The sequence below is a fragment of the Anser brachyrhynchus genome (assembly GCF_964034855.1).
Source record: "Anser brachyrhynchus genome assembly, chromosome: 19".
Taxonomy (NCBI): Eukaryota; Metazoa; Chordata; class Aves; order Anseriformes; family Anatidae; genus Anser; species Anser brachyrhynchus.
In genome coordinates, this window is record NC_137712.1 from 4,613,224 (window position 1) to 4,634,246 (window position 21,023).

Sequence of the window (21,023 nt, forward strand, 5' to 3'; positions counted from 1 at the left end):
AGCGTGAAGGGTAGGGGCAGCCGTGTCCAGCCAGGCTTCAGGTCTGGAAAAGATCCCTTCAGCAGAACACTGAGATTTTGATGAGGACTTGTACCGAAGTAGGAGAATCCTTCAAAATGTTCAAGACATTAAATAAAACAAACAAACCACACAACAACTTTAGAAATATATTTAGGTCAAACTTGAGTGAATATTTGTCACTGTTCTAAAATACCTCTTCCTGCTACAACTTGTATCACGCAGTCTCAACAATCTCTCAGTGCACAGTTCCTTTGAGATGCAGATACAAGCAGATTATTAGCACAGCTACTATTATCTGAGTAAATATCCCTTGGCACCAAACCCATCATTAAGAGACAGAATTCTTTTATTTTTCCCATAGAAAAGAAGTACTGGTATCACTGTCAGACATGCAGTAACAGAACCGCAGCCGTGACGGCTGGGGAGGGACCTCGGGAAGTCATTTATTCCTCCCCACAAAGCCAACTGTCACCAGTGCTTGACCAGGCCGGCCACGCATTGGTCTAGCAAAGTCCTGAAGACATTTGAGGATGGCAATTCCATCAGCATTCCAGGTGACCTGTCCTAGTGTTGCACTGCCCTTCTGGGCCAAGAAACCAACTTGCCCTCATACAATTGTCTAGTCCTCTTGTTCTTAAAGCCCGCTGCCCTACACATCTTTGCTTTCTTTATAATTTCCCAGAATTTCAATGGGCCTCATTTTAACGAGCTTTTCCACTGCAGGGGAGTGAATTTAATTGTTAAACCATAATCTTAGCTACTTATGCTATAGAGAGGTTTCTAAGGGGACACTGAGAAATAAAATGATCATCCTAAAAGGTCACAGCATATAACAGAAGCAGAACCCTGAGACCTCAATGTCCAAGACACTAATTGCAGACACTGCATTAATACCAGTCAACACAGATAGGTCTGTATGAGGACTATTTGCTAAATATTTGGTAGTTACGTGTCTTTTGCATAAACTCTGTATGTGTTAACTGAGATCCCAGCAGAGTCAGTAGATATTACTGTTCTCACTCAGTAGATGGGGAAGCAATTGCAAAAAGGTTAAATGACTTGTGTGACCTCGAGCAGTGAGCAGGCAGCAGTGACTAACTCGAGCACAGCCTTTCTTCCCCTTTTATTTGGGTTCAGCAGCATGATATTCAGCCCAGAAACTGGTTCGGTGTTCCTTAACATTTTCATGAAATTCAATTTCAGCTTGGCTTCCTGTTGATTGCCAGAAGAATTGCTGTCTCCCATGAAACACCATTGTCTTCATGGTGCTTACGTCACGGATCTGAATAAAGAAAGACCAAACCATTATATTATAATAGCCTACAAGTCAAGCATCCACAAAATACTGGGGTCTTGCCAATTGGTCACTAAGGGAAAAGCTACCCTATATAAATGTTAGAAGAAATATGATAGACATAAGTAGTGCTCACTCACATCTACATTTACATAACAGTCTGACCTCTCCGATCTTGACTGAGCTTTGCATCTGGATGTAAATCTCTTACGAGCAGATGGGTCCTTGCCCATCTAAACCACCCCCTCTGGGCTTCTGACTCACCAGGATGTAATTAAACTGGGTTTGGTTGTTCTCACTGCCCAGGTCAATATACAGGGCTCGGATGGCTATGCGATGCTGAGGAGCCACATTAATGAAGGTCCGACACACTGCTTCATGCCTTTGACCAGGTGACTGCACAGGATTCACTATCTCACCTCGGGGACCAAACAGCTGCTTGTCACAGTCTGAGAGGGGGAAGGGGAGAAGAAGAGAAAATGATTTAGAGATGTGTCCGGTATCTCCGAGAAAAAAAAAATGGTTTAAATTAAACACAGACAGAAAAGTTTCTCTGAGGATTTTCATCTGGGAACCTCCAAGCATAAGCAAACACCTGCAGGGGGCTTGCCTTTAAAACAGAGGGGCAGTCCACAGATAGTATCCATTCTGACACTCCTTGAAAAGGGGCTTATTAGCTCTTAGAGATGGAGCAAGGTTTCCATAGATTCCCATAGACACCACGACCTATGGAACTCTGCAGGCCTTGCCATGGGTCCCCTAATTTAAAGCAATAGCGAAGCTTTCAGTGAGGTACCTTGGTAATATTTTTTAGTTGCATTTCTGCTGTTGTACTGAAGAACAACACCATTTCCTGGCAGCAAAACACGCTGTTTCACAATCAATGTATTTGTTCTGGAATTTATCAGTGACAAAGGGAGCTTCCTGCAGCCTGTCCGCCACATCATTCGCCCAGAAAACAACACGACTTCACCTGGAATGGATGAGCAGAGGGATTAGAAACACTTTTACTTTACGTGAGATAGGTGTGAATGCAGTTCAGTTTCCTATATTACAGAGGTCAGAAATCAAGTAATTTATGCTTCTTGCCCCTATCTTATCGAAATCTTTCATGAAACAGTCCAGTTAACTAATCTAACCATATTGATACCAACAAGAGAGTACATTACATAGTTTTTAACAAGCCAAAGTAGGAAGCTTCTTTAACCCCATAAATTCCTTTAATCCCATATCTATCAAAATAATAATAATAATAACAAATACGAAATCATCATGTAGGAGGAGGAAAGGCATCATCTTAGTTTAGTCCCGTCTAGCAAAGACTTGGTGGAACAGAAAAACTTATAAAATGGTTTCAGAGATTACACAAGGCAGCAAAAGCCATTGAGGGCACCAAGGCATGCAGGCAAACGATGTGCAGATTTCCCAAAGGGCCAGGCTAGTTCCCAGTTAGCCCTGGGCAGTACCTGCACTGCAGTTCAGGGAGCTCTCCAGAACGCTGAGTGTTATCTCCTCCCCTAGAGGACGTCCAATGGCCACAGTGCACTCACTTCTGTCTACACCTGTCATGTTGATGACCCCAGTGGCATTAAGGAAGAGCTTTCCACAGACACCTGTGAAACAGAGACAGATAAGAAACACATCCAGCTGCTGATAACAGCACTCAGTCCTTTCATGGCACAGTAAACAGACAAGCGCCAACAGTGTGCCCACCTTCCAGGTAAAGCACAGGAAGAGCCAGTTGCTGCCCCACAGAGTCTCAACTCAGAAGAGCTTTGGGAAGTCAAGGGAAGAAAGTGATTGTTCCTGGCTCAGACAGCGTGGACAGCTCATGGCATCCGGTCCCTCCTAAGCAGGCGCATTCCCTCCCGTGCTCCTGTCTGTGTATGGCAGTAGGGTCACTGGAACCCAGCCACACACAGTAAGTAGCTATCTCGACCCTTTGGTCATGCCCTCCTCACCTCCACTGGTCTCTGTCTGCTCCTGAGGGACAGCTGGCACGGCAGAAGGAGGAAGATCCAGGTCCTTGTATCTCTCCCTTTCAGCGGTTGCAGCTGTCGTAGGATGCATGGCTGGTGTCACTGTCTGCAGCTCTGCTCCGGGAGACCTGGTCCCCACCACCTGCTCAGGACAGGGCCCTGCAAAGCAGCCACGTAGCACGATGGCCTTGGGGAAGTGCCTGCAGAAGATGGGGTTCACGTGCTTACGGGTTAGCGGGTTGAGGCAGAAATCCTGCCGTGTCTGAACACCATTCCCACATGAAGTTGAACACTGCAGAGGAAGAAACCCACAGGCCTTTATACATACATTTCAATTGGTAGTCAGAAATAAATACATTTATTTGCTCAAGCACGATCTAGGGCTCTGATCTGTTGTTCACTGATGCTGTTCTGCCACTTGGCCTTTTAGTACTCTAGTTTCACCAGCTATAAGATGGGAATAGCAAAGCTGGCCCACCTCCCGGGGGATCCTCTAAACTGTATCTTTGAACTACAGAACCACTTCCTCAAGAGATCCAAGAAGATCTGCATTCCAGAAGAATGCATGCCAAAGATCATTATTAAACAGCAGCCGAAACCTGAGCTGAAAAATGCAGGAAGCACACCTACAGCTGCTAAATAAAGGCCACGGGAATGGGGTGGAAAACAAAAAAAAAGAAAAAACTAGAAACAGTTTAGCATTTCTGTGGGAAGTAAACACACAAGGCAGAAGTGGTTATTTCTCTTCTGTTTCCTTTATGAAAGTGAATGGCTATAAGACTGCTGCACTTAGAAACCAAGGACTGCATCTGAACAGGAGCTGATACCTCTGTCCATTCACTGAAGCTCCATTCATAAGAGCACCTTCGGATGACACAGGGGATGCTGGTAAGGGGCTTCTCTGACACAGGACACGAATGTTCCTCCAGCAAAATCTCTTTGCCTTGGTGAACCTGCACACAGGTGACCAGCTGAACAGCTAAGCCAAGCCCACAGCTGGAGGAACACGGACCAGCTGGGATTGTCTTCCATCTAACAGAGGACAAGGAGAAAAATGAAGTTAGGGATGAATCCCTACCCTCTATTATTTCTCACCATAGAGACCGTAATGCAGCTCCATCATCCTTCCCCCCTTTCTGCTTCTCAGCAGCTTCCTTCACCCCTCCAGCTCACACACTTTGCTGCATGCAGTGCTTACAGCAGCCTCTGAAACAACGTTAGGCATTCCGGAACAGGTTTGGTGTTGGACCCAAAGGAAGGACATTCACATTTTACAGGAAGCACACAGACTCCAAGTGTACATGGAGTCTTGCTCTATGTCCATTACAGTTCTCCTCAGGGTGACATAGAGAGGCTTAACAACAAAAGCAATTGGATCTCCCTCCAAAATGCACAACGCTCTGAGCAGTCAGATTAAAAACCAGCCCAGGGTTATTTGGTCCTGGGAGTGGCATCCTGCAGCACGTAAAAAAAAGTTCAGATCCCAGTACAGTCCAGTCACACAGCAAACAGGCCAAGGCAAGCTCTGCCCCATTTCTTAACCCTAAGCCATACCCTAGATCACACCACACACATTTACAAACAACCACTCGTGTGGTCCATGTGACCATTTCGACCTTGGGGGGCACGGCTCCAAATTACATGGCTCCTGCTCCTTTGGGCGAGGCAAACCGTCACACTGGGTGTCTGCCATGATCTCTTCTGCCTTCTCCCCGGTTTCCCTTGCACAGTAGAGGACCCTGTGCATCACACCTCCTCCACAGCTTGCACTGCATGAGCCCATTTTGTAATGCCACCTGGGAACAACGCAGCCGTCAGTGAGCACCCCCAGCTGTTACCCATCCTCCCTGGATTTTAAACCCAGCCAGTCTATGGAAGTACACCCGGAATTCTGTTAATGCACACATATGCACTTACTAATATTTGAGAGATCACCAGTCACCTCACTGAGCGCAGCTTGAAATCCTAAGAAAGTGCAATCAATTTCCTCTAGTTCTCAGAGCAGCTACCCCAGATTCTTAGAGAATTTAATACTAGCTATGTTCTTTGATGCCACGTGGCTGGCAAACATGTCACCACATTTTGCAGTCATGGATTATTTGTTCCCACTTCCTCAGAGGTTTTCAGCTTTCCCCTGGACTTAAACTCCAAAGACTTCACTTAGTTCTGCTTGAGAATATATCAGCCCAGGAAAGACTCCGTTAGTTTGGTGAGAATGGACCACTGCTACTGTTTTTGCAGCTGGCTGGCCAGGGCATTCTCTTGCTTTCAAAGCTGAGGAGAGGAAGATAACATCTCCAGAGTAGCTCAACCCGTACTTGCTATACTGGACATACAAATAGGAAGGAAAAACCTCTAACTGGCTCATTGTCCCTCGGTAACTGCTTTACCTTGGTGGGCAGGGACCGAGATTGCAGACTTCCACCCTGCTCTCTGGCTTTGGCACTGGATGACAATTTTCTTCTTGGATTTTTTCTTTGGTGTCAAAAGCTACACATACATACTGTATCTGAGTCTCACCTAGAACAGGAACCAAGTTTACTCCATGGCATGCATGCAAGGTTTGAAAATAAGCACAGAGTAACAAAAGCAGTGCCAACCACGTCTGTGTGTACAAAACAAGCAAACTGCTCAAGCCCCAGGCATGCTCATTCCACTCATTTTCCCAACTCTGGAACACAGCAACAGCCAGACAGCCCTCTAAACTATTCCATGTCTTGCGCCAGACCCCCTTGTCTCTTCCAGACTCAAGAAATTTGTGACCACAGCTACACATGCACTTTGATCTGTAGAGGGGAAATGACCAGGTCCCTGAGGTTCCTAGGTCTGAGCTCACACGTACAGCCATGTAACGTTTTTCTGCAGCATTGAAAGATCTCACCTCTACCACAGGACACTGAACACTCTCCAGCTAGAGGGCTCCAGACATACACAGTCTGATTTTCCAGTTGGATATGTCCAAGTGACTCCGGAGTCTGAAGCAAGTGTGTGTCTTCCTCCTCAGAACAGAACAAAAAGAACCGAACCAACGCTGGCACCTGCTTTGCCATGGGTCCTGATCTAATGAAGCCAGGGGATACCTCCAGATCAAACCCGCAACATATTCACAGGCACATTTAAGCAGTTTTTCCATTTTTGCAGAGCCTACAAGTTTAAGTCCCAGGAATAAAGGCTTCCAACAGCCAAGAGCCATCCTAATTAACACTACTTGAGGCTGAACAGAGATGCCTAAAGCAGCCTCTTCCTCACTGGTAAACATAAACCTGGCAGTGGCTCCCCAGTATGGGTTTGGACCAGGCGTCCAGTGCTGAGAAGTCCTCTTCCCTGTTAGTACTCTTCCCTCCCATGTCAGAACCTCTCTGTTTGACAGTGAAGTAGTTATCAGAGCAACAACAGTTATTTCTGTTTCTGACTTTTTTTGGACTCTGAGGAGAAACAAAGAAGGAATCAAGTAAACAGCTGCCATAAACAAACCACCACTAATAATTGTTGAATCCAGCAGCATAAATTAAAAGGGACAGAGCTTTCTAAAGACACAAGTTGAACCTTTAATTGGACGGACATCCTTGCTATAAACCACCATCCCAGCCTACTGTAGTAACGCGGTGCTTTCCAACTGGTAGCCTCCTGCGGGTTACAAGCCTCAATGTCTTAGTAAAACTCCTGAAAGCCAAGCCAATAAACTCACTTTGTCCCAGCCCAAAGGGCAGACGTTAACCACACACGGCACAACGGAGAGGGGTTTTTCTTCTGCTGGACATAAGCTGTCATCCACAACAGTCTCCATCCCATTATGAAGCTGAACACAGGTCAGATTCTGCTGTGCAATGCCGGTTCCACAGACAGCAGAGCATTCATCTGTCTGAGATATCTTCCACCTAAATGGGAAGTAATCGTATCACCCTATTTCTCATCTGAATCACGGAGGTTTATTACTCATGCCACTGATTGCAGAAATGGGTCATACAAAGTACTCAGCTTCTCTATTTCAAGGGCCTATTCTGGATATAATTGAGAGAATGACTGCCAGAAATTTAAGTCCTTGCACAGACACCTCTCTAGGGCTAAAAGCACCTAAGCCAAAGAACTATAGTTCACAGTGTAATCCCCTTTTATTAAACATTAAAATGTCCGTGAGATCAATGTCTGTGCAGGCTTGGCTCTCGGTTCTCTTTTGAGTCTAATTAACACAAGGATGTACTCCACAATAAGATCAAACCTTTGTTTGCACAGTCTTGGAAAGGATGTGATCAGACATCTTCCACTGGCCATGCCCCCAAAGTACACGAGCGTTATTTTTACTTAGTGGACTTACTGTAAAAAATAAATTAAAAATGGAAGGGCTATTTCCCATTCCTTCAATTGGCATCTCAGTTACTTCATGGACCAGGGAAGACAGAACATGGTTTGGAATCAGCTATGTCTTTACAATTAAGAAGAAACTACCTCTACACCTCCCCTTTTTTTCACCTTGTGCAATGCAAAAGAAACTGCAGAGACTGGGACAGAAAAAGAAACTGCAGAGACTTTGCAGAGAAAGGAGAAGCAGAGTGAGAATTCAGATTAGCTTTCAGAAACACCAACCTGTACAGGCATGGTTCCATGGCACAGGGTTCGTGCCTTGAAAGGGGTTGGGGGAATTCCAGGCACAACTGATCCTCTGTTGTTTCATTCTTTGTCTGGTCAAAACACACGTGATTCACTGGTCGTGTCCCTGGGATACAAAAGGAAAAGGAAAGGAAGTTATAAACAAAGTGAACAGTTCACCTCTATGATTTTAGGAAGATCCTGTAATTTTGCTTTATCTAAATCATCTGTGTAGGAAAAAATGGTATATTTGGGAATGCAGACCTTCTGAAAACACACAAAATTCGTATTTCTGATGTAACTTTTCCTTAAGAGTTTTAAAGTGACTTTCCAAGATGAACACCCCAGAAGATGAAAAATTTGATGGATAATCCGCTGTCAAAATGGAAAGATCACTCTAAACTGGCCATTTGCAAGAGCAAGGATATCAGTCATACTTTGGTCCAAATTACTTCAAACGATCTTGATGTCTGACTTATGAGACAGGTTGCTGAAAATAAGCCCTAACAGTCAGCCATTTGACTTCCTGTAGGACTTATCATGTAATATCGTCACACAGCGCCTGTACCCAGACAACACCATGCCAATGTCCTCAGAGTGATCATCAATATTCAGAACCAGATTAGGGGTAGCAGGAGAGAAATCGCAGACTTGCAGTTCCTGTGCCATGCAAGACATGGAATATTCATAAATTACAGCTATAAACAAGATTTTTAGCATTACTGAACTTAACAAGGTGCCCAGTTCAAAATAAACTTGCTCCAGATTTGTGGAAAGACATTACAGAAAGGAGCTCAACAGGTAAACTGGGTGAAGATCCAAACTCAAAAAAAGTTATGAGCAAAGCTGTAGGGAGCCTCCTTTGCAGTGAATGAGTTACCAACAAGGCATTCCTGCATCCCAAAGAGCATGACCCCGAGAAGCAAAATGTCAGGAATAAGTCAGTAATGTTATCTTTTCACTACCCATCTTGTTTTCAAATAACATTTGTTGATAAGGAGGATCTGACCACAACTTTCAGCTCTCAAGACACAATTTCATCTTGGATTCTCAGTCTTCCCTGTTATTTTAAGAACCAGCTTTCTCAATTTTCTCTTAGTGACTATAATAGCTGGGAGGCTTTACAGCATTTTGAGTTCTCTACCTCAGGGTTTCAGCAAACAGTTCACCTACAGAATCTACTGGAGAAAAGCTCTCCAGACATAACTAGTCCTAAAGATTGACTTGTAATGTATTTACTAAATCTTTGTCGTAGAAGTCTCAAAAAGCTTGCCAGAGTCATCTGTACTATCTGGTAAACAAGATGTCAAACCATCTACCAGAGCACTCTGTTACAATCTGCACTATGATTTCTACAGGGAGACAGAAAGGATTAGCCACAACACAGGAATAGAATTCTAAGAAGGAATCTTTATAATTAGCTCCAAGGCTTTAGTTAGACACTGGATACTTTGGTCTCAGATTTTTGATGTTTAACCAACTTCAAATTACAGTCGTCAATAACTTCGAAAAATCTGAGGAAATTGAGTCTTAAAGCCAGAAGGGAGGCTAAAACCAATTTAAAAATCCTCTTCAGGATAAAACATTTTCAATATCATTTTCATCGGCTCATTCACTGATTTGCTAGTTTAATTCAAAAGCTGTACTGCCCTTTTGCTTAGTTCAGCTTAGCACTGGCAACTGTAGCTCACTTCCAGCATTTACTTTTAAATTAATTTCAGTTGTTTAATAACTTCTAACCAAGTATCTACCACTGATAAGTCACACTTATTTCTGAAGATCTGGGTGAATATCAGCCAGCCAAATTAAGTCTGTCCAGACCTCCATAAGAAGTAAGGACTGAGTACTCCTGCCTCACCTTCCCCACAAGTCACTGAACATGACCCCTGTTGAGGAATCCACATATATGTCTGATTCTCTTTTGGCACAAAGAAGCTGTAGGTGATGTCTGGGTTGGTGGCATTGCCATATTCTTTCCCATACCTTCTATAAACCTAATGAAAGAAAAGGTTGTGGTCAATATGTAGATCAGTTCAGGGTCATTTCTCAGGACAGACAAGAGAATATAGTCCCCCTTTCCATCCAGTCCTGAGCCTTAATGCTATGGCAATCAGTTCTTGCCAGACGCAGTGAGAGTACTTAGACTGTGAGTTCTGCGCACAGGGCAGTGGTAAAAGAAAAAAAAAAAAAGATTAAGCCAAGCAAAAGGTTTAACTCAGTATGCCTTTTCCCCACGCACCCATCCCCCAGGCCTGCAGAAAGCCTGTAGGCAGTACACCCTCAGCACTTCCCAAAAAGAGGAAGGCCATCACTCTTAGAGAACACCAGTTGCAGCAGCTTTGGGCACAAAGCCCAACACACCTGGGCTCTGCACTGCAGCCGAGCCACAGAAATTCAGCCTGGTAAGTTCTGACTGGCCCCTCTCCAACTCTATGTTTATTTACCTGTATTTCAATCTCTTCTTGGGTTGGCCCATCCACATGGACTTCCTCCAGGCTTGGCAGATTGTTCTCGGTGAGAAACACTTTGTATTTGATCTGTCTGTCCTCCAGAACCGACGGATAGGTGACATTCAATGAGATTTTTCCCTTTCCAGCAACCACATACTCACCTTTAACCTTCACAGCTAGAGGAGCAAAAGTAGCAGTGAGGTTAAGTGATATGATGCAGACACAGAATCCCCTGGTGCTGGCAGCTACGCACTGCCCATTTGTTAGAAACCAGTTTGATCTAAATCAGACATCTCAAAGGGCATGGCTGCTACCACTTCCCACCGGAGAGCATCCCACAAAAAGTGCGTCATCAAGAACTTTCCTCCCAGTGTTGCTTGTTTTTACAAGCTTGTTTGAGCCCTGCCTGTATTCCCTCCTCTCCTTTTCATTCAACTCACCCAAATGTGTGAAGAGGGGTCTCTGATTGATAATGTGGACCAAGGTGGCGTTATAAGGCAGGGACAAAAATGTAACATACTCTGAAAGGATGGGAAAAAAAAAGAACATAAGGTCACCTTCTCCCACTGTACCTGTTTTAAGAAGTCAAGGGATTACAACCCCGCTTCACCTTATTAGCTCATTATCTATTGCAGGACGAGCCTTGCAGGCAGCAACAGATCTTATTGCAGACAGAGGTTATACAGCTAATACTAAAAAAATAAAGATACAACAGTGATGGCCAGCAGGCTTAAATTCACACTGACCTTAGCTCTATCAGCTTGGCATGAACACAGTAATGATGACCACAGACAACAAAACAACTGAATTCTGTGTTCTGTTCTCATTTTTCGTTTGCTCTTTTTACATATATCTATGTGTGATACTGCAAGAGCCAGATCAGTTCCCAAATGGATGTTTAACATCTCAGGCAGCATCTGACACAGCTCTCAGATCCCATGAATTTGCACGAATTCCCAAATGGCTACATTTCTCATCCATGTCCAGAGAAGAACTGTGAAAAGAAGTCACTGTGCCCACACAACGGCTACATGACTGCCACAGATCTTAGCTCCCTTCTCTCAACTACCCATACTCCAAAACCATATCCTCCATAAAAAAAGAACAAGCAGAAGCGGAAACAAGAAGAAAATTAAGAATAGAGAAAATAGAGAATAGAGAATAGAGAAAATTAAGAACACTTAATATGCTGTGCATCTCCTACAAACAGTACCATAATGTTGAGGCTGAGGACTACACACCTTTAGCTTTTCCTTCTGTGTAAGATCCGCTCACTTTGGTGCAAGTGGAGTTATCGCCCCCACAGACCTTGCAAGAGTCCATCATCTTCTTGGAGTCCATCCGGCCATCACACCCGAATGCCTGAGCAAAGAGGAGAGTCTGTCAAGATTGGCCTATTCTGTGAAGAAAACAAGCAAGCGAAAGCAACATTGCCCGAGTTCCTCAAACTGCCTTTTTCATCTGTAATTTGAATTTAAGAAGACAAACAGGCAAAGGTGTATTTATACCTAGGTATGCTGTGCAGCAGCTCACAAAGCTAGGGATTGGAAAGTCTTAGCTGAGAGCACAAAGTTGCATTAATTGTGTGAATTCATTTTTCCCATAAAAAGCAGACCAGAAAGATTTCTCCTGTGACCTAAATCTAAAGTTCTTTACTCTCTCTTCTGTGGTCTTTTTCTGGAGGCAAAAAAAAAAAAAAAAAAAAAAAAGAAAAGAAAAGCATCCAGGAAAACATTAAACATGAATGTTAGGTTCTAAAGGAACCTTTAGCTCCCCAAATACACACCCAGCTCACATCTTTCAGCCTGTCCCTCAATCCCATGGAGCTCAGAACAGGGATTCTATCCTCATTCCTACGAGCAAGACGAATTTACACAAAGCTACAGGAGGATCTCAGCAGGCTTAGCAGCAAAACATGTGCAACTGCTGAATTTATGCTAGAGGCACCGATACCAGGCTTAGGCTGCTGCTGTAACATACATATTTATCACTATTGCCAACAGAACAGCCGAAATCAGAATAGGTTATGCCTATGCCCTCTGCTGTTCACTAGCTGGAAATGCATTACAAAGCATTCTGAACACCAGGGGAATCAGAAAAACATAAAATTTACAGAGTATATATTTGAAACCAAAAAAAACAACAGACAACAAAACAACAGGGCCAACAGTGGGCACAGTTACTAACATCCACACATTGAGAGGGAGAAAGAATGCCTTTCTCACTCCCAATCCAGAAAAAAAAAAAGTTATACTTCAATTTTAATTACTGTTGATGCAACAATCAATTTGCAGAGCTATGATTCCTAGGTTTTCCTCCTTACTTTTCCACTGACCAGATATGTTCAAATCATGTAAGATCTCTCCAGAGTCAGCATTTTCTAGGGCTATTTATACCATGTAAACTGAACAACTAACAACGTGTCTTCAAAGAGGGCATAAACCAATTGCTGCATGGATTAGGGATGAATAGCCTTATCTAATTAATGCATAATTAGCAAAATGTCTTATCTAGAGGGCAGGGGATGCACAGATAACACTAGATTAGTTGGAATACATCCGATAAGCTTACAGCAAAACTCTCTTCTTTTGAGAAGTACTCCCTCTGTTGTTTGGGACACAGTGTGTTTCTTCCCCTGGTTCCTACTCAAGTGACTTAGCACAGATTACACGTCAGAGGTTCACCTGGATTCTCGTCACTTACTCTGCAGCTTCCCATTACACACAGACTGAAAGCTCCATGGTGTTGAGAGTTTTCCTGCTCACATCTGGTTCCATCTATGAAACTGTCTTCGCGGCTTACCATGAATTCGTTTTCAACGGCCCTGCACATGTGCTTGCACTGCATGTCCCCTGGAGGAGGCAGACAGGAGGACCAAGGAGTTACTCTTTCAGAAAAACACACAACTGGCCATCAAACCATAGGAAGAAGTCAAAAGAATCTGATAGAAACAGCATCCAGGTTTTACCTGAAAACTAAAACCATCAGTGAAATGGCCTTTAGATTTGGAAGAAGAGTTAAGCCCATCAGAACTCCCATTCACAAAGAAACCATGGTTTCTCAGCCTTTCCTTACCTTTGGCAAAGCCAACAGCAGAAGTCCAAGTATAAAAGGATGGCACTTCTTTGGTGAGAAACAGCGGCTTTAAATTTGTTGCTGCACACTGCTCAGCCATAAAGTCCTGCTGGGTCGTCAAACAGGCCTGCATCCCAGAGAGAATTGTACAGGTAATGAAAAGAGGTTATTGAGCACAGAATCCCAAGCAGCATTTCACTCACTAGCCATAGGCAGAAAACAGTGGCTGGTAAGTGAAAACATCAGAACAACTACAAGTAAAGAACACCACTTTAAAGTGAGGCTACAGGATACGCAGAGAATTGTGTTCAGAAGCTGATCTTTGCTGTTTATACAAATAAAAAAAAAAAAGGGGGGGGGGTAGAGGTGATAAGTAAAATAGGAACAATATAAGAATGTCCCTCTGAAGAAAACTAGCATTACATGAGTCACTATTTTCTTGGTGTCTGTCCTGCTATAAAGGTGTAGAGAAAATACCTCATTACATATGAACAATGCTATTAAATAACACGGTTGTCTTCAGACACAGTGCAACAAACACCTCACCTGTTGTCAAACAGATGGAGACAATATGCCAGATCTTTAGTTTCTCTTCCCACAGCAATCAGCTTTGAGAAGTAAAGTTCCGAACCATACAGCTTTCAAAGGGTTAAACAGCATTAAGAAAAAAAGTTCCTAAGATGCAATCAGCTGCATTACCTGAGTATTGCACATCTCCATTTGGATGCTGCTGCCCTGGCACTCCTGTCCCCCAAAAGCAGGCCTGAAAAATGACAGGAAAATAGCTCCTCTACAGAGGCAGGTTCATCCCAAGCAAAAAGCAAAACGCAGACGTCTGGGCCCTGAAAAGGCCAAGAGACCTTGTAAACTCCCCAGACCCACACCTCTTACCTGGGGTTGTTACAGAACCTCTGCCTTATCACAACTCCACCTCCACAGCTGCGGGAGCAGGAGGAAAAGGGGCTCCAGCTGGACCACTGCCCATGGACTACAGCCATGGGGTTCAGTTCTTCCAGAGAGCTGCACCGTCCCTTGAAGCACCACTGAGACCAAGAATACACAAAGTTGGCAGAAGCACCACAGTGAACCCAGCAGAGCTAGCTTCTGCAAGGGTGGCAATAAATCCCTCTTTTGGCAAGCTAGACTGTCACAGAGAATCCCAAGATGAACACGGCACCTTCTCACAAGAGGTTAGAAAAGAAAAGTCCCCTTCCTAATTATAGGATAACATGAGATTGAGATTTAAATAAAGAGCTTATGCCATTTCAAGTAGAAAGCAAAGCCTTGGAGAAGAGCTTAGATATAGGCTATAGGACTGCAAAGCAACTCCAGAGATAAAGACAACATGGAACACCAAGATCAGCTTGTACCAGTTTGTGACTTGAGTGTGTGGCCTTAGCTCCCTGTCCAAGAGGCACTGAGTCCCATGTAACATCCAGCCACAGACAGTGTCTTGCTATCTAACAAGCTCCATAGCACCCACTCTTTTCATCATCCGAGCATCAGCAGCCTCCTCACCTTATTGATTCCACACTCGGTACCATCCAAGAGGGGAACAAGAAGCCGAGTACAACTGGATTTGTCTCCTGGTTGTACATGGCATGAGAGAACTTTACATATGTCCTGGTGTGACAAAAAAAAAACAAGTTCAATTAATCACTTAGGCTCATCAACACTGCCATCACAAAAGCTGCTCAGTTTAAATGGTGCATGTCCCAGATGTCCACACAGCTACCCAACAAGGATGAAGGCCAGCAACGGAAATAATAAAAGCATTTTAAAAACCTTTTAAGGTTTGCTCTTTGCCAAGGAATCTGAGGCAGAAAAGTACCTTCAGTCCCTTTGTAATAACAAAGTCTCTAGCTCCCTTTCCCTGAATCTCAGCTCCAGAACATTTCCCTGTTGTCCCCAACAAGACAGAAACTTTCTACCTACAACATTGCTGTCAGCAAAGGTGCATGCGGTTGCAACACTCCCAAAGGCTATTTTACATTGCTCATCTGCTCCATAGTATAAGCCAGGCTTCCATCCAGGGATGCTGCCGTCCATGTCCGGCAGGTCATTTAAGCAGTTTGTTTGGCCTGTGCTGATACAGACATAAGAAATATCACTTTCCCAGCTGTGGGTAGTAAGGACAATGACATGTTTGCAAACTTCTGCTGAGTTTCATTCTGAGAGTTGGCTGTTGCTTTCCCAGACAACACATGCTTACTGTGGGCTGTGATGGATTTAGCTGCAGCAGCTGCCTGGAGACACTCACAGCTCTCCACTGCTGAGGTTAAAACAAGAACCCAAGCCTGTTCCTCACCCAGCCAGTTCACAGCCCACAATGTATGTTTAGACCTAGGCACTCTGACATTTTAAATAAAATTTCCAGGGTGAGCTAGTGTCTGAGGAGTCCAATGCAGCCCAGGCATGTTAGTCACTAACCAAAGCAATTTCCAGCTACTTGAAGCGAAGACTGGGTTTAACCTCAGCAACAGACTCAAGTGATAAGAAATAAACAAACCCCACATACATCACAGTTCCTCATTTTCTAAGGAAGTCCTACTTTATTCCTTGACTCTCCCCCACAGGGCTGTGCTCCCACAACACGCACACAAAACTCAACCACTCCCTTACCTGACGAAGGCCAGGAATTCTTCTCGGCTACACTGGGACCAGGCAAGGTCAATGCTACTGTGGTTTCCTGCTGAACCCATGATGTAACCATTGCTGCTGCACTGATTCCCCTCACCATCATGGGGGATTCCAAGGCTGTAACAGAAAAAGCACCGAGCCCTGAGAAGAAACCCGGAGGTTTCATTCCCTTAGCACCTCTATTCTCTCTGATCTCTAAGCAAGGGCTGAGCTCCCTCTGCAGCCTTTCCTCCTACAGTTGTCACAAAAGGTTTCTCTCTGCAGCTTTTAAGTGTTGCAGAACTTGCAGGAATGCAAGAAATGCAAGGAACTCTTTCCAAAAATTTTGCATAATCTATAGGAAACCCACCGTTATGACAAGAGATCCTTTACTTTCTCCTGAATTCTTCAAACCAGGGAGTGTTTTCCCCCAACTGTGCTGCTCCCTGACTTTCCTCACTGACCTGTGCCCAATCTCATGGGCTATGGTGACTCCCAGGTCAAAGCCGGTGTCCTGAGTAATAATGCAGCTCCAGGAGGAGGAGCAGACTCCCCCTAACTGAGTCACTCCACGTAGCTCCTTGTTCCCATCAGGTAACTCCAGATCAAACCTAAAGTAAGGGAGAGGAAAGAGCAAAGAAACATTTTCCAGAGGAAAGAGCAAAGAAACATTGCAACTAACAAAGTCAGGACTAGATATTCATACAAATTTATTTGCACCTTCCTGATCTAACTTAGAGAGCTAGCTAACATTTCTTTTGTCATATGAAGGTCCGCAGGGCAAGATGGTAGTAGAAGGGTCCCACAAATCCCTATTGTTCAAAATTCTTGGTGATTCTACATTTAAAAAATCCTCACATCCCCAGACAAGCAGAACAGAACGAAACAACCTAACCTATTTGCCAAAGACAGAGCAGTATCATCCTCTTTTTGAAGAAAGAGCTCCAAACCAAAGCCATGACATTCAAGAAAAGCTTGCCTTCAGCACGTTTAGTCAAGGAAATTTAGAACAAGGAGTCTGAAAGTCAGACAAAATGTCTGATTCTGAGAAAATCCCTGTAGCACTAGAAAACTTCTGTAAACACCTGTGGGTTTTCCTTTCCAGCTATCGTTCAACATTTCTGCCCACAAAAAGCTGCAGTGGATTTGACTGTGCTGCACTGGAAGTACACAATGTTCACTGAGTCTGCCTGGTCAGTGTTTGGGAAATATTCCAGTTTGTTCCAGAAAATGAGGAAACAGCACCTCTGACAAACCACACCACGGGCAGGAGAATCAATCCATCTTCAAAGGTGCTGTGCAAACCAGTGTCACTGTGCTGGTAGCTGGACACCAACAGACTGATTTCCAGTCTCCTGCCAGGACAGGGGAGCTTCAGTACCTGGTCACATACAGCACAATGTCAGCGTGCCGGGGATCAGAGTCATTCTGGGGGTTGACCTTCTTGCTCCACTCGCAAACACTGATTAGTGAAGAGGTGATATTTGTTGTGATGTTTACATCCACCTGAAGTAAGATCATACATTTGCACATTTCATACAGCTTTTAGCAAAGCCCCAGACAACATCTGAACAGAGCCCTCCCTGCTTACCTCCGGTTCCCTCAAAACAAGCATTTGCATCAAATGAACCCTGAAATGACCACCCAGCGAAGCATCTCGCAGCAGCTCTGCCCCCTGTTAAGATACAGAAAAGATTCAGTAAAGAAGTCATCTCGGTGACTTCCAGTATCTATTCCAAATTACAGGGGTGCACTCATTACAAAGCTAACACACCTGGTAACTATAAGGGCAAATATAAATTCACCAGGAAGTACAATCAAGTAAGCAACATAAATGTAAAAAAAAAATAAATCTGTCAATTGATGATAACTTGTTAGACTCATCAGCTACTCTGAAACAGAGAGAAAAATCTGCACAGAAAACAAATTTCATAGGGTAGGAGAGTAAATTCAATGGATCTGGCTTAACCTCACTGAAATCGAGAGGGACTGAATCAAGTCTCTGGTGATAAAACTCTTGCTACTGTATCTTATATTATCTGTGTAATTAGATTAGTAACGAAATGAAGAGCTTTTAACATTCACTTTTCCTTTTGCAGCTCTTTCAACAAGGGTAAGCTTGATGTGCAGTCCCAATGAAACACAAACGAACACCCTGCATGTAAGCAGTGCTCTGTAATAGGAGCAGGTAACCACAGACACCTCTGGGAAGTGCATCCACAGAGCTAAATCTACCTGCAACACTGTGAGCTCTTACACTGGAACAGCAGTCCAAACAGAAAACTACTCACAATGTTCAGGTTTGCAAGAATATATCGCTCCGTGTCCTCTTTGTGGTGCAAGTAAACGTCGGGACCTGCTACGACCATCAGCTCCAGATGTTTGACAGCTCCCTCAGCCCTCTTCTGCAGGCGAGAAGGAAACTGCCCTGCTGAACAGCAAAAAGGGACGCAGGGAGTTTAAAATGCAAGACAGCATACAAGATCCTGCAGATTCACTCCCTCTTCCTGAAAGACTAAAGTACTGATAGACGACTACTTTCACAGTCACTTGCCCAAGTTTCACACTTTTGTTGGTTTTCTTCACCTGTCTGCACCCTTGGTAACATATTTATATTATCCAAATAACAAGTACCTAAATGAAAAACATTGTTTACACCTCAATGAGGTGAGAGCCATTTATCAAGTATAATCATATACTTGCAGATACAAATCTTTCTCCTCAGCTCATTCAAGCAGCCCCACTACCAGAAGACAGTTTTTCAGAGCAGAACAACCAGGGCTTCCTTTCCAAATATGTTACCTCTTGCTGTATTTGATCCTACTCTGGCACTTCTGAAGAGAATGTGGGGACTGGAGAAGCCAAGATCCTTCAGCAGGGCCATATCTTTGTTTCTGACAGGCGTGATATGAATCTTTTCTTCATCTGTAATGACAACTCCTTGCTAAAGGAAATGAAATTCCATCTCTGAGTTATTCCAGACATTTACTACAATGGAGAACTCTTATCATGTCCTTCCTGCTTCTCTTTTGTAATGCTCAGATTTATTAAATGGATGGTTCACACATGTGTGGGGCATCAAGCTGCAAACCTGCAAAGGCTGTAAATACTTGTAAGAAAAGCTGACAAGTTCAGTGCATACTCACCAGCTGCCCTTCACAGTAAGTGACTCTACACTCAGCCCCAGCAGGTAGTGATGGTTTTCCACCTGCAAAGCAGTTGCCTGAGAATTGCTTCAGTATGCTAAAAGAAGAGTTCACCATTTGATTGATCACAAAGGAAGAAGAAACGAGGGCATGGTCCTCTAGAAATTCAAAGGCATAGACTTCTCCCCAAGCCTTAATGGAGCAATGTTGAATTCGACATGTCAGCCCAATGTGCTCTTCTTTACAAGGGCAAGTTGGCTGAGCGACAACAAACTCGGGTACTGAAAGAAACGAAACAAAACCAGAACAAGGGGAACGGTTATAAGAAATGATGATACATGGAAAACAAATATAATAATTTGTCTCCTTGCAAAAAATTATTCTCCAACTGACAACTGTGCCTTTTGAGGTCACTTTGCCAATAGTCAAAGAACTTCTGTGCGTTCAACTATTCCAAAGCAGGGTACTCTGACTGGGAACAGACAACAGCTCTGAAACTAGCTTCTGACTTATCTGTGCTTCTGCTCCCTTGTTAAGGAGAACGGCTCATTTGACAAAGGCTGAGACAGTTTTACTTCCTCAGATGTTAAGCATTACTGAGTGAGAATAATCATAACCCAAACAGAGACACTGGAAAGTGCGCTAGATGAACTCACAAGTCAACAACATCCTTGCTTCAAGAATTTGGGAGTTCAAAACGTATCTTTATTCTGAACTACCACCAATCCAGACCTAGAGTGCTAGTCTCTCCATCTGTTTATTTAAAAAAAATAACAAGTGCATTTAAAGCTATTCTTAGTTTATAGCTTCCCATTCAGATGACTTGGATGCGTTAATCTCGTAGAAATATATCAATACAGAGAACGAGGACTGTAGCAGAAATGCGTAAAAAGATTTATCGTATCTCCTTTAGGAGATTTTAAATACTGACCCAGTTCTTCAACACATTGAGACACAGATTACCTCACTGAGTAATGCAACTCAGAAATGCTAAATGCTTGTCAGAACAGAGTTAGTTAATAAGTGTTCTTAGCATTATCAAATGTACAGGATTAGAAATAAACTGACAAATATGTTCCAACATCAAGAAGGAAGGAGCTCTGCATACCATCAGACACTGAGCTGGTTCCAAAATAAGAGAAAATATCTTCCGGATCCAAAGCTCTGAGAAATTTCTGCAAGAAGAAGAATGGCTTTACTTTATTATTTATTTTTTTAAAGAAAAACAAATGGATACAAGACTATTATTTAACTGAACCTAACCTAGAAGGAACATCAGCAAACAATTCAACAAGTATCGATGCCAAGTTCTAATGGTTTTATTTTGCACTGAGCATATGCTGCACAATGGCCACCCAGAGGAAATAACTTTATCTTCTTGATTAGTGAGGTTTGATACATTTTGGCTTAGAACACATTGTGTTTTCTCTCCTTTTTTTTTTTTTTTTTCCTAGAAATAAAAAAGGCTTCCTGGAAACTGCATTTTCTGGAGGTCAAACTTACCTCTTGGAGAATGGATGGCCAACAAAATCCCAGAGGGAACATCATGAGAGCTCGGATCATCAAGCTGATGATCATGCTGGAAGAATTGCAACCAGTGCTGCAGAGTAAACTCTGGCCCAAGGGTGATTAAAATGTTTAGCCCGAGGCATCACGTGGAACGGAAGTGAAGAATACACAGTTTAAACAAACAGGAGAGTTGATCTTCTGCAGAGAGGGACAGTCGAGGGGGAATTGAACTGCTGCGGGAGGTTTTACAGGAACAGCTGTAGGGGCAGAGCTTTTGCGCAACGTTTGCAGCTTTATTACAGCCAAAGAGCAGAGCCATAAGAGGAGCTTTGGGCCAGTTTTA

At 43.6% G+C, this 21,023-nt stretch overlaps 1 protein-coding gene across 3 annotated transcripts; it reads right to left on the minus strand.

Annotated features, from left to right (window-relative positions):
* Positions 1 to 349: 349 nt before the first annotated feature.
* Positions 350 to 20,877, minus strand: ADAMTS13 (ADAM metallopeptidase with thrombospondin type 1 motif 13). Of its 3 annotated transcripts, none has more exons than XM_080561370.1 (30): positions 20,675 to 20,877; positions 20,280 to 20,346; positions 19,172 to 19,452; positions 18,828 to 18,969; positions 18,317 to 18,453; positions 17,617 to 17,700; positions 17,407 to 17,531; positions 16,490 to 16,636; positions 16,029 to 16,163; positions 15,342 to 15,492; positions 14,925 to 15,029; positions 14,298 to 14,449; positions 14,106 to 14,169; positions 13,407 to 13,533; positions 13,035 to 13,183; positions 11,573 to 11,693; positions 10,772 to 10,852; positions 10,326 to 10,507; positions 9,740 to 9,875; positions 7,879 to 8,008; positions 6,983 to 7,172; positions 6,176 to 6,293; positions 5,685 to 5,814; positions 4,911 to 5,090; positions 4,122 to 4,326; positions 3,277 to 3,586; positions 2,782 to 2,928; positions 2,112 to 2,288; positions 1,580 to 1,764; positions 350 to 1,303 (listed from the first exon to the last, which is right to left on the minus strand). In XM_080561370.1, exons 1-30 carry the CDS (start codon positions 20,747 to 20,749, stop codon positions 1,145 to 1,147), a joined length of 4,392 nt encoding a protein of 1,463 aa, XP_080417496.1. In that variant the 5' UTR covers positions 20,750 to 20,877; the 3' UTR covers positions 350 to 1,144. The 3 variants fall into 3 exon arrangements, with proteins under 3 accessions (XP_080417496.1, XP_080417497.1, XP_080417495.1); XM_080561371.1 differs by having other exon boundaries at positions 6,176 to 6,290; positions 18,317 to 18,456; XM_080561369.1 differs by having other exon boundaries at positions 18,317 to 18,456.
* Positions 20,878 to 21,023: the final 146 nt, after the last annotated feature.